The sequence below is a fragment of the Pangasianodon hypophthalmus genome, chromosome 3 (assembly GCF_027358585.1).
Source record: "Pangasianodon hypophthalmus isolate fPanHyp1 chromosome 3, fPanHyp1.pri, whole genome shotgun sequence".
NCBI classification, from domain to species: Eukaryota; Metazoa; Chordata; class Actinopteri; order Siluriformes; family Pangasiidae; genus Pangasianodon; species Pangasianodon hypophthalmus.
The window spans coordinates 19618675-19638236 of NC_069712.1; the positions used below are offsets into that span (position 1 = coordinate 19618675).

At 38.9% G+C, this 19562-nt stretch overlaps 1 protein-coding gene across 4 annotated transcripts; it reads right to left on the reverse strand.

Annotated features, from left to right (window-relative positions):
* Positions 1 to 516: 516 nt before the first annotated feature.
* On the reverse strand, positions 517 to 19495 carry loxl3b (lysyl oxidase-like 3b). 4 transcript variants are annotated; one of them, XM_053232392.1, is made up of 17 exons: positions 19236 to 19495; positions 15360 to 15686; positions 15080 to 15243; positions 14407 to 14618; positions 12152 to 12208; positions 9200 to 9274; positions 8644 to 8851; positions 8377 to 8557; positions 8084 to 8238; positions 6239 to 6409; positions 5830 to 5985; positions 5029 to 5188; positions 4240 to 4483; positions 3962 to 4077; positions 3715 to 3851; positions 3088 to 3199; positions 517 to 871 (listed from the first exon to the last, which is right to left on the reverse strand). In XM_053232392.1, exons 2-17 carry the CDS (start codon positions 15676 to 15678, stop codon positions 798 to 800), a joined length of 2541 nt encoding a protein of 846 aa, XP_053088367.1. In that variant the 5' UTR covers positions 15679 to 15686; positions 19236 to 19495; the 3' UTR covers positions 517 to 797. The 4 variants fall into 4 exon arrangements, with proteins under 4 accessions (XP_053088367.1, XP_026791186.3, XP_026791177.3 ...); XM_026935385.3 differs by lacking the exon at positions 6239 to 6409; XM_026935376.3 differs by lacking the exon at positions 5830 to 5985 and having other exon boundaries at positions 19236 to 19492.
* Between the last annotated feature and the right edge of the window lie 67 nt (positions 19496 to 19562).

Sequence of the window (19562 nt, forward strand, 5' to 3'; positions counted from 1 at the left end):
AAAACATGAATATGCAACATAATTTTACAATACCCGCAGAAAAGTACATAATGCTTTTAAACCCAGAAATTGGCCTAAAAACATTAATAAAACTTGGTCAGGAAAAAAGAAAACATTAATTACTTTGATAGGTCTGTCTCAGTAAGACCCTCGGTAAGAATGGCATTATAGGAAATATTTTTTAAGATACTGTTCCTTTATGTAATGTTTTGGTGAATAAGAAACTTATGTTCATATGAAATAAAGCTGTTTCAGCTGAATTAATCCTATGTGATGAAAATACATTTTTCAAGTAGAAGACAACTGTCACAGTTGCACATTTTTTGTGTAATACTTTAAAAATGCTGCCCTTAAACCTTTTTGGCAGTCAACATTTAGCACCATAAACATAAACTATGCCTGTGGAGTGAATAAATGCATGGTACACACTCTGTGAATCACTAGATAAGGTTATTTTCTGATGATTATTATATCTTAAAGACTAATGCCCATACTGCAAAATGAGGTACATGTATGATAACTGTGATTTTTTTTTTTTTTTTTTGATAAAACACTACTTAACAAGCTCAGGATTCAAACCCTTGTGACTCTCAGGATGGCAAGGTCAATGGTGCTAACACCATGAATGTCATTACTGGGATTTCCTTTAGCATTCCCTCTGACAGACCTTGCCTGTTCCGTGAGTGTGAACATGAGAAGTAAGAGAGATCCTTACTCTGTAACCTGGGTAATATACTGTATATGATCCAGTCCAAATTAAAAGGTATAATGTATGAGATGAATGTATGGTGTATGGATTAGGAGATCTCATTATTGAGCTGTCCTGGGTATTTCTCAAACTTCCTCTCTGCCTCCTCGCTGAAAGCATCACCTGTCAGGACACAGAGACAAAACAATCAGACTCAGTGCAGTCAACTGTCAACATTATTTTCATGCACACACACTGTACAAATATAGGCCAGTAGGTAAGAGTAGCTAAACCAGAATAAAGTCTGCTTGAAATGCCAAAGTGTGGGTGTTCACACTGTTAACTGCTCATAGTGACCTTGTCTTTACTGACACGAATGGATATGACTTTCCTGTGAGGACATCTAGAGTGTGTGTGTCTATTGCTGACATGTACCTATCCCTAATTTTTTTTAAGACAGCCACTGTTAAGCCATTTCTTAAGAAAGCTCTGTTCTGTTCTCAGTAGGAATAATAAGCATCTTGTATTTCAGTCTGGTTTCCAGAAGTATCTTAGTACAGAATCAGTGCTGGATAAATGACCCACTGCATTTCTTAGACTGTGGAGATCTTCTGTTTCAGTAGTGCTGGACTAAAATGCAGCATTTGACACTACTGACCATGTTTTAATGGACAGGCTTAGAAACATATTCGGTTTAGACAATTTCTTGCCTGGCTCCCTATTATCCCTCTATTTCTAGCCCCTTGGAAATATCATTCACAAACATAATGTTGCCTTTTATTCCTATGCTGATGATGCATACATTGTATGGCCAAAAGTATGTGAACACTTGACCATCACACCCATATGTGGGCCTTCCCTGAACTGTTGCCACAAAGTTGGAAGCACTCAATTGTATAGGATGTCGTTGTGTGCTGTAGAATTACAATTTCCCTTCACTGGAACTAAGAGGCCCAAACTTGTTCCAGCATGACAATGTCCCTTTGCACAAAGCAAGCTCCATGAAGACATGGTTTGACAAGGTTAGAGTGGAAGAACAGGAATGAAGTGGATGAATTGGAATGCTGACTGCGCCCCAGGTCTCCTTGTCCAACATCAGTGCCTGACGTCACTAATGTTCTTATGGCTGAATGAGCAAATCCCAACAGCCAGATGGCCACACAGTGTAACTACACTTATCAGTTTGGCCAGATTCAGTTGCATAGCTGTACAAAATGGCTGTAATAGACACAAAAGCTTGAAAGACCAGAAACTTCCTTCCCCTAAGTGATTAAAGAAGTCTCCCCACAGTAAGGTTGCTGATTACACCCTTGAGCTTGATGGCTATGTGAAAGCAAAAGCTTGGGTCTTGGTGTAACACTAAACATGATTCCCAGATTGACATGTAAGTTGTTGTTGTTGTTCTTCTTCTTCTTTTGGCTGCTCCCATTAGGGGTCGCCACATGGATCATTGGTCCACATATATTTGATTTGGCACAGTTTTTATGCCCTTCCTGATGCAACCCTCCCCAATTTTATCCGGGTTTGGAACTGGCACTGGGTCTTGTGCAAGCCTAGTGGCTGGGGTTGGTTCCCTGGCTAGGAATCTTACCCGGGCCGTGGCAGCAAGAGCACCAAGGCCTAACCACTAGTCCTCCAGGGACCCCAGATTGACATGTAAGTAACATCTCTAAAACCAAGATACAGAAAATATAATCCATGCTAACACAAAATAGGACATATGCTAACCCTACATGACCTAACCAGCTAGTGCAAGCTTTCATTACTTCTACTTTGGATTATTGAAAAGTGTTGCTGTTTAGCGTCAGCTAGTTCAGATTGCAGCAGCCCACATCCTAACCTGAAAAACCCACAGAGCATATTTTGAATTCAAGCTACAATGGCTGACTATTAAAATGTACATTGGCTACAAAGTCTTGCTTATGACAGATAAAACACTTTGCACAGCTGAGGAAGGACTACCATTAATTCACAACTCTGTTGAATACGTTTTTACCATATTGCCTCTAAACTCTGGAATAGTGTTCCAGCGATTATTAGGAAAATAAGGTGTTTCAATCAAAAAAAGGTTTAACTTTGCCTGTTTTTTTTAGTTCCTAGGTCTTTTATCTTGTTAAATATACTTTTCATGATGTGTAGTAATTCTTAGAGACTTATAGTCTGTTCATAGTCAGACCTAACCTCAAATCATTAAAAAAGAAGGAATATATAAAGAGACAAGGTAAATAAGAAGACAAACATGGATTCAGAGGTGGCTGAGAAGGTGAATGGTTTGTCTGTGAATTGTGAATCATACTGTGTATTGCTGGCACTGTTTTCTGTTGTACAAAACAAATTCTGGATTTACATCATGAATGTCTGTATGTTTGTGTACAAAGCTGTGAGTAAAGAACTCTCACCGGTATGACAGTTGTGAAACCAGATCCTGTGGCCATCATATTTGCAGTTGCATTTCATGGCATTATTTGTGTAGTCACTCTCAGACACCTCGAAATTAGGATTTATCACAACCTGTAAGGCCAACAATACAGAACAAACATCACAAATTCATTCCCTGCTGTCAGACATTCTGCTTAGATATTAGCTTGGAATAAACAATGTTTCTCAGTGTAAAGTTTTGCCACAAGATTTGGCTGCTTGTGAAAGGAAAAATACTGTAATGAATGTATTTAATGTAATGAATGTATTTAACAAATTTTGTGGCAAAACAATATTACGAAATCCAAAAGCAAACATATCAAAAATCCAAAAATGAATGTTGAAAGAATTAAGTCAAACTTTTGTAAATATTAAAATATCACGAATCTCACTATGATATGAGTAAAGACTGGTCAACCTTATTTTGACATTTGTTTTTTGGATTATGTGATCTTCGAAAACCCCAAAACCACACACATACATACATGAAAAGGAAATCTTTGATTGGTCAGAATGCACATAGCACACAATGGTACTTTTAGTTATTTGCAATACCAAAGGACATATTATTATAGGCCTATGCATTTTTCCAAAGCACAAGGTTTGACCTGCATGATGTAATTTCCTGGTTTGACATCAGTGATGTCGATCCACTGGCAGTCGATGTCATGCCGGTACAGATCCCAGCATCCTACTGTGATGCCCTGCTCTCCAAAATTAGCACATTCATAACGCTTGGAAACACCTGCAATATTAACACAAACCAATGTGTCATTTAGAGAACAGCCATACAAGCAGCAAATATCTATATACAGTATATATTTGTTTATGTGTGTATGTGTCTGCTTGTCTTACCCTCCTGACAGTCACTGTCTTCTAGACAGAAGCTAGCTTTGTGTCCCTCTGCCACCTTGGTGCCATTGACACTCAGCAAGTCATAGTGTGTGAAGATATCCATACTGTGATAATGCCTACAGAACCACACAGTAATGCACATTATGCCTTTTTCTTCTATAATGCATGCACATATGCATGATCTGAGAATACTAAAAGCATTTTTTTCTACAGTATGTGTTCATATTTCCACCTCCTTCCAGCCCTATAATGCCAAAACATCACACAGCTATAGTTACCCGTGGCATGCATGCCAGACCCAGGAGTGGCGTCCAGCTTTAGGCCTGAAATCAGCACGGCCAATGTTGTGGATCTGCGAGGAGAAACGAAGCAGGCGGCGGTGGCCGTAGGGCCAGTTAACTTTCGCAGCACTTTTAGACAGACAGTCTTCCTCTGCAGCACAGTACAGCATGTGTAGTGGACGGTCCTCAATATATGCCGTCTGCTGCACCAGAGATGCATTCAGAACCAGATCAGACGCAGCTGAGAAAACACAGATACACACCATTACATAAAATAAGCACTTACGTAAAGTGCTCATATAAAGTATGTGTAATACTGTGTTAGTAATGTATTGTAATGTAATGTAGTAATTAATGTGTAATAATGTGTATAGCATTAGAGTGAGACTGGTACTTGTTGTCTGTATATGTAGTGTATTTATATTGTGTGATTTCCTTGATCCAGTCATTTGATTTACTGTTATTTTGAATTATTTTGTGCTCATATCCTATTACTATAGATACTGCAATAATACCCTATTACTATAGATTCTGTAGATAACAGCCCATTACCGTAAACCTACTACAAATGGTCATAGTTTTATTTTTGCTCTGTGCAGCCAGCATCTGTCATACCTTTTAATGTACTGGCTGCATTGTTAAGAAAGCTTACGTGAGCAGAAACAAAAAAAAAGTTAGCATTTTGTTTTGCAAATGAATTTTTACAACACAAATGAACTGTCATACAAAAACCCTTGTGCTTTTTTGCATATTTGTGTGTTTGTGTGTATTTTTATGGTCACTCACTCTCTGAACAGATAACTCCTGCGGCGAACCGTGCGGCTGTTTTCTGACAGGTGAGAGTTTTGTGTTGCTGGCACTGGCTGAGGGCCAGTTCGTCTCCCGTACACTTCACACCGCTCATCACCATGTTAGTCACGTTACTGCCGTCCCAGTACCACGTTTCCTTAACAGCCACCACACAAACACAAACACTGTACAGCTGATTTCTTGAGGGCTGAATAAAAATCAGTACTGATGCATGTGCTAACGCGGGAGAGACAGAAAATACTGAATAGTAACTTTTAGCTTCTAGTATATTGTTGTGTGTATTTATTGTCTTGCACTCGTCTGACACTGCTGTGTATCTGCACTTTATGTAGTCTTGCGTACTGTTCTTTGTTGCACCATGATCCTTGAAGAATCGACATTTCGTTCCAACGTATACAAGCTATATAGAGGAATGACAATAAAAACTCACTTGACTTGACTTACTGCATATGCACACTTCCTGTCTGATACTATTGAATTCTGCTGACTTCAGCAGTAGATTTCAGCAGTAAAGAGAAGATCACAGAACAATGGCTCTTAATATCTGTGCTTGGGGCTCTGTGCACTACACATTTGTGTGTTCAACAAAAGTGTTGGATAGAGATTAGGCCAAAAACTGGTGTATTCATTTAAAATGTAGACTAGAACCACTGTAACCTACTGCAGTCTTGTAACCGTTTGTACTATGTGGATCACTGCATTTCATGAGTAGGAATTATTGTGTTATTGTCTTATTGGTGTTTGTGTGTGTGTGTGTGTGTGTGTGTGTGTACTCACAGTAATAGCATGCATGCTGAAACCCAGCCCTAGCTGTCTGCAAGCCACCATGGCCTCTTTTGTGGTCCAGCCCTCACTGCACACACTGCCCCAGCGCTGACCCACCCAAACCTCCACTCTCCCCTCATACTCCGACCGCCCACCCACCAGCCGTACCTGTACACACAGCCTACAGCACGTCATTACATACACCTTTTTTACATCACACAGTCGCACAAACTTTCCTGTCTGTTCCTGCACTGCCTACAAGCTGCCCTTCTCTTGTCTATGTGCTACTGTTAGTGTAATGTCAGTGTAATGCAGTGATTTGTAATATGTTAAGCATCAGTGACTCTGATGGATCTCAGGAAAAGGTTTATGCAAAGCAGACAGTAGGCAGTAGGTGCCACTGTTAGTGGTAGTGTCCTACTTTCAGGCCGTGGTTGGAGTATCCAAGGCCCAGCTGTCTGCACACCACCATGGCCTCTTTGGTACCCCAGCCTTCTCCACAGATCAGACCCCAGTGTTGCGTTCCATTAGTGCTGGTGCGCAACACTTCCACACGGCCCTCATAGATTGTACGACCGCCTGTGATACGCACCTGATCAGGAAACAGCCCAAGGAGAAAGAAGCAGCAAGGGTCAACTTCCTCTACAGCAGCATGGCCACACAGGAAGGAGGGTTAGGAAAGACTTCGGAAATGCAGATGCACTGTGGGTAATGTATGCTAGGAGACTTAATATCCATTTATTTTCAGCAGGGCTTGAAAATAACAGGGCTTGAAATTGAAGTTCTGCCCACCTGCCAAATTAGGATTAAAATTTGGAATTGGTAGGTGACAATGTGTGTATTTTACGCAACAATTATAGTGTGTCTCCTTGTGCATGCATGTATTCTTCACACACACACACAAACACATACTAAGTAACCATTCTCCTGCTAATCTTTCCCATAGCCAGATGTCTAAATTCTGATTTCTGTACAGTTTATCAACTCTTAGAAAATAGTTACATTGTTTAACAGTGACAGAACAGAGAGCACAGGAGAATAAAAACAGTGTATTTACCAAAAATCAACAAAAAGTGAGAGGTCATGAGTGGCTTGGTTTTGTCAAGGCTAACAAAAGCAGTAAGAATGCTGTCTGTTCGCAAGTAACCACCACAAAGTTCATTTCACGCCCTGGTGGTAACTGTATCATGTCTATTACAGCAAACAGTGTTTTCAAAATTTTATATAATTGGCCAATCTCATGGTGTGGGGTATTACATTGTTGTTGTTTTGAATGGTTATAGGTATTTTAGCAGTACATTACCCATAAGAGCATACTGTAGCTTATCAGATATTGTATCAAAACGTATTGCAGTAGGAAAGAACTCTGCTTAATTATGTAAAACCAATTTGCATGAAATACACTGTCATTGTACAATGCTTCAGTTGCAAATTGCAAGTTGCAATCTTAATAATAATAATAATAATAATAAGCACATCCAAATATTAATCAGGCCACCAAAATAGCCTAATTAAAATGATACAGCTGATGCTTAGGAAGTTTCTTTCTGATGAGAGAAAAACTACTGACTGTATTACAGTATCACTGCATATCTGCCAAAGACGATTAATATGCATTCTATGCATCTATTAATGACATCCTCAAAAACAGAATAAACAATAAACACAATACAATGGACGGAAAGAAGAGAATAATTCTTTAAAACAAATCTGTCACAACAAAAATATATAGGATAACACTAACAGAAATTTACACATGACAATATCACTTTACCTTATGTACATTAAGTAGTGTTTATTAGGGGTGTAACGATACATCATGACATGATGCAGTGAACTGCAAAATTGTGACGATATGCATTATAGAAATATATGATTCATATCCTGTATAAGAGCATTCTATTAATTATGCATCTAATGCAACTGCACTGTTTGAACACCAGAGGTCCCAATCCGTGCAACCCATAGAGTTAAAATATATAGTAGGTAGTGCTGATCACCATGACCGACATGCCTTATGGGTTATACGGTTACACAGCTACGTTATAACTGTTAAAAAGAGCTCTTCAGTATCCTTCAAATGACACCAGCCCCACGCTGCTGCAATCAGTGCCTGAGAAAGAGGCTGTGGAAGTCAGGCATTTTATCTGACTTCGGAGCTCCATTTCTAGTTAAAATGAATCATATAATGTGAATCGAATCATGACTGGAGTGTATTGTTACACTCCTAGTGTTTATGTGCATGTGAAAGAAGGGTGGCTCTGACCGTTTTCTCGAAGCCCATGTATGGCACGTTACATCGGACTGCAGCATCCTCTGTGTGCTTGCAGTCTTCAGCAGTAATGTTCTTATAGCGGCAGTTCCATAGAGAACGCTCATGACCTGTGCACTGGACCTCATTCATGTAGATTGGACCTATGCCTGCAACACACATACACACACACACACACACACACAAATACAGACAGAGTCACATAAACATATGTAGTGGAAAGATTTAGATTATATTCCCATGACTGTGCTTGGTGTCTTCCTCTGCTCCCTGTTCCTCCATCACACCTTGTCCCATGCGAGCTCCAGTAAGGGCCTCTTTAGCGGAGCCATAACCCAGTTCTCTGCACACGACGCTGGCAGACTGCAAGTTCCAGCGATCATCACACACTGTCCCCCATTCATTGCCCTTCAGCACCTCCACACGGCCCTCTCCTGGCTTTGCTCCTCCTTTCAGACGCACTGTGCTCTGCATGAGAGAGAACAATTAACAAGAATAGTCCTGCAGGCTAAAATACAGGTAAAAACCTGAGTCATACACACACAACATATTACCGAGGATTTGAGTTTTTTCTTCATGGCACGGTTTTGGGCATACTCCGGTCCAGGCACACAGCTGACGACAGCAGGCATGCCACCTGGGCAGCTTTCAGTGGCATTGGCCTGGGTGAACTCCAGAGGACAGGCAGCTAGGTGAATCTCCGTGCCTAAACATGCCACAGAGTGAACCAAGAAGTAATTCTTCTGCCGCTCTGCATACAGTCTAAGACAAGAGATAGATAAGGGAGGACAGGTATGGGTATGAAAGTGTTTCTTCTCATATCACACTGTTAAAATTATCATAATTAAATGAGTCCTGAAAACACAAGGCTTAAAAATAGAAGTGTACTACTGACAAAGAGAATATCCTCTGCAGTACTGATTTTTCTCTTTTCTTTCACTTTATTCAGTCACATTGGATCTAACTCTATTCTAACAGACAAAGACACGAAACATTTGAAATACACAACTTAAACATTTGTTAGAAACTGAAATTCAAATATCTGTACACATTCTCAGCAGCTGCACAAGGTTGATCATGGTCAATTTCCCCCACTTTTACCAAGGTTACCTTTTGGCTGTGGCCGAGTTGCCAGGTTTAGACTTAGAGCTAGCTTTAGTGATAGCTTTAGCTTTGGCTTCTTGCCTGCAATGCAAACATCCATTAAGTCTGAAAAACATTCACACTTCCACTATAAATCTAACATGCATATGCAAATACACACATATTATGGGTACATGGGAAAGGTGGTTAAAAAAAGGAAAAGGTTCTGCATCTATGGTGATCTTACACTGTATGGCCAAAAGTATGTGGACACCTACTTTATTAAATGTCCCATTCCAGACTTAGTTCCTACTTTGCTGTTATAATAACCTCTGTTAACTCTTCTAGGAAAGATTTTGACTAGATTTTGGAGCATGGCTGTGGCTCCATTTGCCCATTCAGCCGCAAGAGCATTAGTGAGTTCAGGCACTGATGTTGGGTGAGGAGGCCTGGAGTGCAGTCAGAGTTCCAGTTCATCCCAAAGGTGCTCAGTGGGGTTGAGGTCAGGGCTCTGCGCAAGACACTCGAGCTCTTCTATACCTACTTTGGCATGCCATGTCTTCATGGAGCTCGCTTTGTGCACAGGGGCATTGTCATGCTGGAACAGGTTTGGGCCCCTCAATTCCAGTGAGGGGAAATTGTAATGCTACATAGTTCTAGACAGTTGTGTGCTTGTGTGCTTCAGGCTTTGCGGCAAAAGTTTGGGGAAGGCCCACATATGGGTGTGATGGTTAGTGTCCACTTACTTTTAGTCACATAGTGTATCATTAGGTGAACATGGGATAGTACACATGCAGAAACAAATGACATGAAAATAGATACGGACACAGACAGCTCTTGAAACTGGTTATCAGTTAAAAGTACCATCATGGTATGTAATATCATCTTACAGTAACAGATACATGCAGTACTTATTAGATACATACTTAATGATCTTTTTGCTTATCCACCTTTCCCACTGCTCATATTCTTACATTAGAAAAAAAAAACCAGTTAGACACTTCAGCATCATGGATTGTGAGTAACAGTGGTATCTACTATCATTAGTAGAAAATGTTATTAGAATTGTTAGTAAGGATTAGTAATAAGTGAATTGCTTTATGATGATGTCATGAATAACCCATAACATCCTCTTTTTGTCTCTCTCTCACTTTCCATTAGTTTTTACTCAGAAACAAGCACAGTTTTGAATTATGATAATAGAACAAACAGAAGGGAAAGCGTTCCAAGCAGGTCAGTGATCCCTGTGTCATTCTCTCCATTCCTACTCTGTCATTCTCCTCTATTTTTATTCTCTCTCTCACTATAACCACCAGGCCCAAAAGACTTTCTCCGTTTTCCTTTATAACCAGTGCAGAGTATAAGTCTTTCTCTTTAGCCCTTCAATCCATGGGTTTTTCTCAGTCCCTTGCATATACCTTGGATTGTTCATGAACCAGCACTTATATCTAACACAAATTCTTCTAGAAACTTAAAAATATTGTAAAACTGGTGGCCCATTTTATCAGCAATTGTTCAAAACCCAGCAGCACCAAGATGTCACTGTTGTGTCCTTGAGCAAGAGGCTTAAACTTTAAATGCTCTGTTGTGTTCTGTCTCTGATGTAAGTCACTTTGAATAAAAGTGTCAGCAAAATGAGGAAAATATAAATGAACAAAATGACAAAAACTAAATAAATAATTTTTCTTATTTTGATATTTTGATTGTTACTTATATAATGCTAATTGTATTACAAATGACTCATACTCAACAAATTACTACAAATTGTTGAATGTGCTCATAAGGTAATTTTATCAAGCACTAGACTATATTAAACATATTGAGCTACACATTACACAATACTGTTAACAACTTTTCATTGTTATTTTATCAGTTATGTAACAGAAATCATAAATTATTTGTTGCAATTTTTGCATTTTCATTTGGTAAAGTCTTAAAAGCCAAAAGTTTGAGGAACAGTAGAAAGGCATAAAATGAGGTATACATTTAAATGTTAATACTTTATTACCTCATTTTAAAACCTGAAGAACATTACTAAAAAACTTTACTACTATTTCATTTTTTTATGTTATGTAGCATTCTGTAGGAATTTTCCCTTAAAATGCATTATACGCAGTCATAAAAACACCGAGAATTCCCACTTCTTGATCAATGTTAACAATTTAATTGCAGAATGCCTATTGGCTGCAACATACCTGGTCTAGTATGTATAAAGAGAAGAAAAATAAAGATATAAAACTTTACAAATAGTGGTTAGGGCCTATGATGTTCATGCTTCAGCCAGCACTCAATTATACTATAAGAGAGATCTGAAATCAGAATTATTGGCATTATCACCACCGAAAATTATAATTAAAACTGATATTCCATCTACATTCCTTAGAAAATGGGTGCGAGAGACAAGCTCCTTGTCCTCATAGTCTCGAGAACCTCATAGTGTCTCTTACTAAGGGACTCTAAGGTCGCTAGCTTGCTAGCTTATTTGTCATCCATAGATAGGTCTATGTAGGTATATTATTTTTAAATGTATCCTGTACTTTAAATGATGACAAATGATTATTGTCACCTTTTCAGCTAATTTTTGGAGACAAATCAATTAAACTCAACCAAAAGTAACATTAAATAGGTGCCAGAGACAACCACCATCAAAGTGGCTGTAGTTCTTCACCTTTATGATGAAATGAGAGAGGGTAATTATAGCACAAAATGTGACTCTAGAGACTACTGTACTGTTGCTGTAAGAGGCTGTAAAAGGCAATCAGGCATGCTTAACAATGGTCAAATATTTTCTCTTAAAAAAAAAAAAAGCACCTGAATTATCCTCAATTATCCATCAGATAATTCAGCAATTCATTGAAAACAAAGTTAATTGTTAGTTAGAAAGTGACTACCACCACTAAAGATGAGTCTCTACAAGACACAATGCACTTTAGACCTCTAGGGAGAGAGCACTGACAGTTTCTCCCCCTTAGATGGTACCTGTCTGCTTTTACTCTAATTTTGACTTTTGGCTCAGTGGATCTCTTTCTGAGATGCCTGCAGGAGATAAGGAATGAGATAAGGATAGCTTTTACGCAGGGAATGGCACATGTACACAGACACACTCAGAAAGACACAAAGACATATACAGACACTGACGCTAGTTCTGTACAGGACAGGGACGTGTAATATTATCTTGGCTATTGTGCATCCTACAAATGTGAACATTCTCACTTATGCAGTGCTCGGAAATAGGAATAAACTCTGTATCCCACTTTGTCTGATACCATGAATATAAGGAACGTTATAACTATTAACATTATTATAATTTTATAGCCTATTATTAGAATTACCAGTTTGCATTATTAATGATAATATGGTTTAAAAATATTTAATATCATAATAACTTAATTATTTAATAATTACTATTAAAATCTTCACATTTTCCAAGAGACAGTGGCAGGCTGCTGTGTCTGCCTGAAAGAAACGGATCTGATTTGCTTTTATTGCAGAGAATGAAGCAGTGTGCTTTGTATGTACCAGACCAGTGTGCTTTGCATATTTCTCCAACATCAGACATTCCACAGTCCTAAGAGCGATCCATTTATAGCTTCCAAAAATATTCCTGAAACTGTACAAGCTTCTGTGGGGAAGTGGAAATCCTTTCACACACTGCACAGGAGGGTTTAGTCTACAGCGGGCTCCATAATTATTGACACCCTTGGTGAAAAAGGTTATGGAAAAATGTTCAACATTCCAAGTCTATTTGCATGATGCAGTTCATTAAGAAAAATCTGTGAGTTTAACCTCAAGAAAACTTCAGTATTCCACTAATCCACCTCTGCCATTAATATTGCATGTGCAAATTTCACATTCCACAGCTCCAGAAATGTTGCCCCCTTGGTAAAGATAGGTTTAAGTAGTTCTGAAAATACACTGAAAATATGAGAGCAATCTAACCTTTGGAGAAAGCACATTTTTTTCTCATTTCAGTTGTATTATTCTCCAATCCTCCCCATGTTGATGAATGACTAAAGGAATTTGGCTTCTGTGTTACCTCTTATGTATACCCCATTGAAACAGGAATAACTGATGACCGATTAAGGTTCCTATACATGCTGCTGAACTTAAAATTTAAATGGAAACATGATCCAGTTACATTTTGTTCAGTGTTCAAGAATTTCTAGATTTCACTCATATTTTCAGTGTAGGGTTAAGCTAATTAACCACAAAAACATTTTTAATTTTTTTAACTTTTTAAAAACCCATCTTTACCAATATTTCTGGAGCTGTGGAATGTTAAATTTGCACATGCAATTTTAAAGACAGTGGTGGATTTGTGGAAAACTGAAGTTTTCTTGAGGTTAAACTCAACTCACAGGTTCCCCTTAATAAACTGCTTCATGCAATTAGACTTCAAAATGTTCCCTTGGTGCGAGTGTGTGAGTGTGTGTGTATACCCCTGTAAAGTATTAGTGGTGGTGGTGGTGGATTTGTTGTGTGGTGGTGTATTTGTTTGCGAGTGTGTGTGGGGAAAGAGGGGGTGGGTTGGTGGTTAACAGCATGAACTTTGGCGAAACAGCAATTCCTAAAAGTGTGACATTCCTGTAACATTCTGTTTTAAGGAGACACCCCCATCCTGTATACTGCCTGTTGTCTATTTGCCACACAAGCACAACCATTCCTTTCCCAACCAATCTTATATAAATTCAAGGATAAATTTTTTTTATAGAAAATGCAAATAGTACTTTCTGCAAAGCCTCTTAATAAAGCAGGATCTAAGAATCACACACTTCCAAAGACATGGTAAGTTGTGTTAATGTATACTCTTAGCCAGAGTTTTTTCCCTACAGACAACATAGTGGACTATTGATACAACAGTCATTTCAGTGTTAAACTAGTGCACTAACATACTGCTCTCTGTGTTTCAGGGCAAGCACCAAGCAGAATTGCACGTCTATGAGTGCCAGTACTGTCTGTGTATGGTATAGGAATGTAAAGTATTCTATCTATATATGCTGTCTGTACATTATGTTTACTTGTCTGTGTGGATCAAAAGTGAAGCAACATTACACTTCCTATCAGACTAGGCCAGTCTTGGCCAGCTAACACACAGGAGAATGTGATTCATTATTTCCATTTGTCAGCATGTGTATGTGTGGGCAGAGATTGTTATTTGGGAAGCTAAATTAACCTAAAAAAATCACTTCCTCCAAAATGATCATATAAAACTATTTCTTTCCATCGACACTCACTTGTAGAAGTTCTTGTTGACCTTCCTCTCATGGGGGAAACCCATCATGCCACAGACAACCTTTGAGTTTTTAGGTGTCCAGCCGTTATCACAGATTTGGGCCCAGTTGTCTTTATACCTCACTTCCACCACTCCCTCTATCACTGGCAGCCGCTTGCTGGATACCACTGGCCGGAGACGCACCTCCTCCACATTCCTTTCATCCACCTGCACCTAAGAGACAGACACAAAGAAGCCAAACATGAAGGAAAGCCAGTGAGGCAAAATCTTGGCAAGACAGACATAGAGAGGGCAGTAAAATATCAGAAAGAGAAAGAGAGAGCTGAAGAGTCAGTCAGGGTAAGGTCAATTTTAGCTAATTTTTCACAGATGCCAGTCAATGAGGGGTAAATGGAAAAAGTCAGTAGCAGACATCAGATAATCAGAAAAACCTGGTGCAGAAGTAGGCCACAAAAATGCTTCCCATATGATATCCATATGTAAAGTGAATAAATTCAAGGACTGTAATATGTATTTTGTAATATGTATCATTTTTACAGAAAAGTTTAATTAACCAAGCTTTTAAGTTTTAGGTTTCACTCATTCACTCAAATATAATTACTAAATAAACAGAAATATAGTTGTGTTACTGAGAAGTGGCTAGTGTAGCTGAGACAGTTTAGTACAGACTGTACCTCTATGATGTTGGAGTCAACAAATCCTGGCAACCTCTCATCCTTACAGATCACCCCAGCATCTTCATCATGAGTACAGTCACTGTTGCCCCATCCACGTGACTTACACACTGATATACTCCTCTCACTGCCACTGCACTGCATGTTATCTAACCAGATCTTACCTGAAACACACACATACACACAAGCCATCCAGAAGGTATTCAGTAGATGAAAGGAATGTGCTCTGACTGTGATCTTTAAGAGGTAAAATTAGCTTGCTGTGTGTTATTATTGTTACCTGTGCCCTTTCCGTACTTGGCGCTGTGGGACCAGCCTGTAGCAGAGACAAACCCAAGCTGGCGACACAGCACATGAGCATTGGCCAGTGAGAAGTCGTCATCACAGATGGTTCCCCATTCGCCCTTATAGAAAACCTCAATTCGGCCCTCATTGTGCTTTCGCGGATGACCAGCCAGTCGAAACTTCAGATGCTCAGGTGACTTGACTGTTGGGGTGGGACTTGGGCGCACAGTGGACGCTGTCTGAGCAAAGCATGATGGAACCCAAGCACCAAGAAAGAGGAAGACTATGTGTCTCCACCACTGAGACTGCTCCATAGCTAGATCTGCAGAGAAGGAAGGTGAAAGAGAAGAACTCTTTGATGGAATGCTGAACAGAAGCATGGATACTGAGCATGCCTGTCTGCGCGTCTGCATGAAGGCCTGATGTGAACCAGCTGTCTAGAGTTTAGAAAAGCAAACAGAATGGCCAAAGGGATGAGCCATTGGCACTGTGTAACTAACATATACATACTGTGTATACTGTATGTGTGTCTTCATGACTCCATTTGTTTGAGTAAATTAGTCAGATTCAGCATCTCACTAAGGCCTCATTTTCCACAGCCTTTTGGAAATAATCTCTAACCTTTGACCTTTCACCTGACTGACCTGGGATGCTTGAGGCATAGTTCAAAATGCAAGGCATATTTTTCACGAGTCTGAGCCTGAAACAACAATGACTACACAGTGTATGCTGCTAGTCCAGCAATGCTGTGAGAATACCCAACAGGATAGCCCATGCACATCTGCACTATCAATCAGACATACACACAAAATGATGAACTATAATAACCATTCCAAAAAAAAAGATAACAGTGTCAAAAATCCAAAGATAGGCTACAAAAATATAATTTTTTGGTTCAATAAACCAGGGCTTCTCAAAAGTTTTGCAGCTAGGGTTCCTCTTTAAGTGTAAAACCCCAAGTTTTTACACTTAACATCATTTACTTTTTCTTTATTACAACTTAGCGAATATAATCCAACATTAGGCAAAGAGGTACCATCACATATACTGACACCATTAGAATGCTGTATTTCTGAACCTTCCCACTGAACTTCCTGACCAGTGACATTGGACAAAAATGTACAGTACTGTGCAAAAGTCTTAGGCACCCTATTTTGTTTAGTACAAACTTTGTTATAGATTTTTATTTTATGACTTCTACATTACTGATTCAGTACAAAAACATTTTAGATTTCCAAACATTAGTTTCCACATTAACATTAGTTTTCCAACAGAAAATTAAATGTTACAGAAAAATGTTTGTATGTCAGTAAAGAAAGCAGCATATTACATAAGAGACCAAAATAAGAAGCAAAAATAAGAAGCGAGTGTGACAGTCAAAGTCTCCAGAAGAACTGTGGCTGGTTCTGCAAGATGCTCAGTAAAACCTACAGCTCATTTCCTTATAAAACTGAACAAATTGTACCTGAGACTACTATTTTTTTTTAAAGCAAAGGATCGTCACACCAAATATTGACTTTGTTTCATTTATTACTGTTTACTGCACTGTTTACTTATAGTATTTTTTTTAAATGTAGAAACATTTAATTTCATTATTTTTGAAGGCATCTTTGCTCTACTGCATTTCTTTGCATGTGCCCAAGACTTTTGCACAGTACTGTACATTTGGAATATTTTACATTAGCAGCATGTTTTCTAGTTTTATGAAAGCAGCAGTTAAAATCAAACTGATATATATTAAACTTTAGATTAAACCCATTCAACTCAAGTGATCACTTTAGTGATGATTAAATAATGACTATAACATTTACACATATTCTAGACAGCAGACTCTGCAGTAGAAATTGTTACTATTTGTATAACTTATTTCTGGATCTACACTTGGCGTGTGTTGGATAACAAAAATCCATAGAACTTCATAGTGAACTCCAGAGGGAAACTGGTCTCTTTGCACAGAAACAGATTAGACTGCATCACAGTATAAAGTGAAGCCTGTAAATACAACAGCAATGTTTTTAATGGCTCTGGATTTGAAAAGAAACAATGACAGTCAAAGCTGTACTGAGTGACTTGTATAGGGAACATTGCCTCCTGTTTTAGGGAACCATTAGTAGGGACAAACCAATACTTAGTGGTAACTGGTAAATGCTCTGAAGTCTGAGGCCAATGGGCATCATCACATGCTGACTGTCTTCCCTTCTGATGCTTTGGCTATAATTTAGATATATTAGTTCCTACTTGATTTGACGACTTTTTGCCTTCAGTCTTGCTTTCAATAGGTAAAGTGCAAGCTTAATCTTCAGGCTATGATACTATTATTCCACATAAACTGTAAGTGCTTCTCTGCATTTTGTACTGCATATGACCACAGTTGCTTCTACAGAACTGCTAGCTAACATAAAACATCATGGTGCACATGGTGGATTGTGTAGAAAAGACCTCAATTCAAATGACCATGTCTAAACACACGTCACTGATCCTCCTAGCATTGCAGACCTCTTTAATACAAATTCTGCATACATCTGAATGTACACAAAATGCATATGATATCTTTAACAATGTTACATGGAACCCTCATGTCTATCATACATCAAAATCTTATAAATATCCTCAGTCTTATTAAAGGCTCACTTTCTTTGTGGCAGAAACTCTCTTAAGATTTTTTTTCCCCTCTCAAAATTGGTACATTCTCTCAACAGCAGCAGGCACTGAGGTTTGCACTCTATGAGAATATTTGACAGAAAAGTGGTTTGCCAGAGTGGATCCTTTCTGACGGGCAGTGGATTATGAGATTGACTGGCGGGGCACCCTGGCCCTAGCGGTGCAAATACGAAAGTCAAATCCAGAGTCTTCCGATACCACCACTTATAAGGCTTTGGGACGGATGGGATGAACTTTGTCAAAATATTAACACAGTTATGTTTTCTACAAGTGGATTTCAACTCCTGTGCACTGTACATTTCTGTAATTTCCCTGAACTCACCTGCTTGACTTCAGATAACTACAGGCCCTTCATGAGGCAGTTAGAGCAAGGAAAGGACAAAACTACAGTGCACGTTACTCCAGCAGACAAAAATGACAGAGTTCATAAGGTTAACATGAAGGGCTGGTACTAGATCTACTTGTGTTTGCATATATTTTATGAAATGGGATGTTTAGCAAAACAGCTCATTTAGAAATTACCCTTAGGATGTGAAGCCAATAACTGATTATATGAAAAAACAGCAAAACTGAAACACAGCAAACACAAAACTGAACACATAGCTATATTGAGCTTATTGTTTATTATTCCAAATAAACTACATTTGCTACAAAGTTAGAGAACATATCTGAGAAGAAGTCAAAGGACACGTCCCAGGACCCTCATAACAACACTTGGCATGATGAGGGATGTTGAAGTCAGTAGTTAATGATATATACTGAAGAAATATAGCTGAAGATTAAAATTAAATGTTCCAGACACACAGAAATGAAACAGGAAAGAATGATCAAAATGACCACAGCATAAACAAATCACTGTTACACTAATAGCATACAGACTGGCTGTTGTGGTCGATTATCATGCTTAATGATTATTTATTTACTAATTATCTTTAGTCTGCTCGATCCAGGAAAGTTAAAAAAAACAGAGACTCAGTAAAATGTGACAGCTGCTGAGAAGAAAAAGGCACTGAGGAAAGACTGAAGGCGTTAAAGAGATGCAGTGGGGCATTCCTGTAGAGGTCTACGTGTCCAGCAGCCTCGATACTCTTATCACAGTCTAGACGGTGTCAGAATACCGAAACCGTTATTCAACACCACGTTTCATCAGAGCTGCAAAGAAATGAGGACATTAAAGAAAACAACAATATCCGATAGGGGAATATCCTACCTTCTGAAAAGCTTATCGATCCTTTTCTGTTTTGCTCGGTGCCCTGGAGACTTTTTTTTTTAAATTAAAAGAAAAAATTATTTTAACACAGTGGCAAAAAGTTATGAATAAGGCTCAGATCGCTGAAGACTCGACATAGCTGCTGTAAAGAGCGTTTATCCTGTTTATTAACAGCACTGCGACTCCTAATAACTACAGATCCTAAGCGCGACCTGAAGAAACGTGCCAGATGGAAAGAGGGGGAGAGGGGCGGGGAGAGAGAGAGTGAGAGAGAGAGAGGGAGAGGAGGAGGAGGAGTTGAGACTGCGGGCAAGAGTCTTCAGAAAA

Bases quoted from the DNA above. Each gene is read 5' to 3' on its own strand.
- loxl3b (XM_053232392.1), bottom strand. From the start codon at position 15,678: ATGGAGCAGTCTCAGTGGTGGAGACACATAGTCTTCCTCTTTCTTGGT. The intron at 12,209-14,406 runs GTGAGTGTCGAT...TATCTCCTGCAG, and splicing joins GTCAACAAGAACTTCTACAA to GCATCTCAGAAAGAGATCCA. The intron at 3,200-3,714 runs GTCAAACCTTGT...TTGGCCTTACAG, and splicing joins CAGGAAATTACATCATGCAG to GTTGTGATAAATCCTAATTT.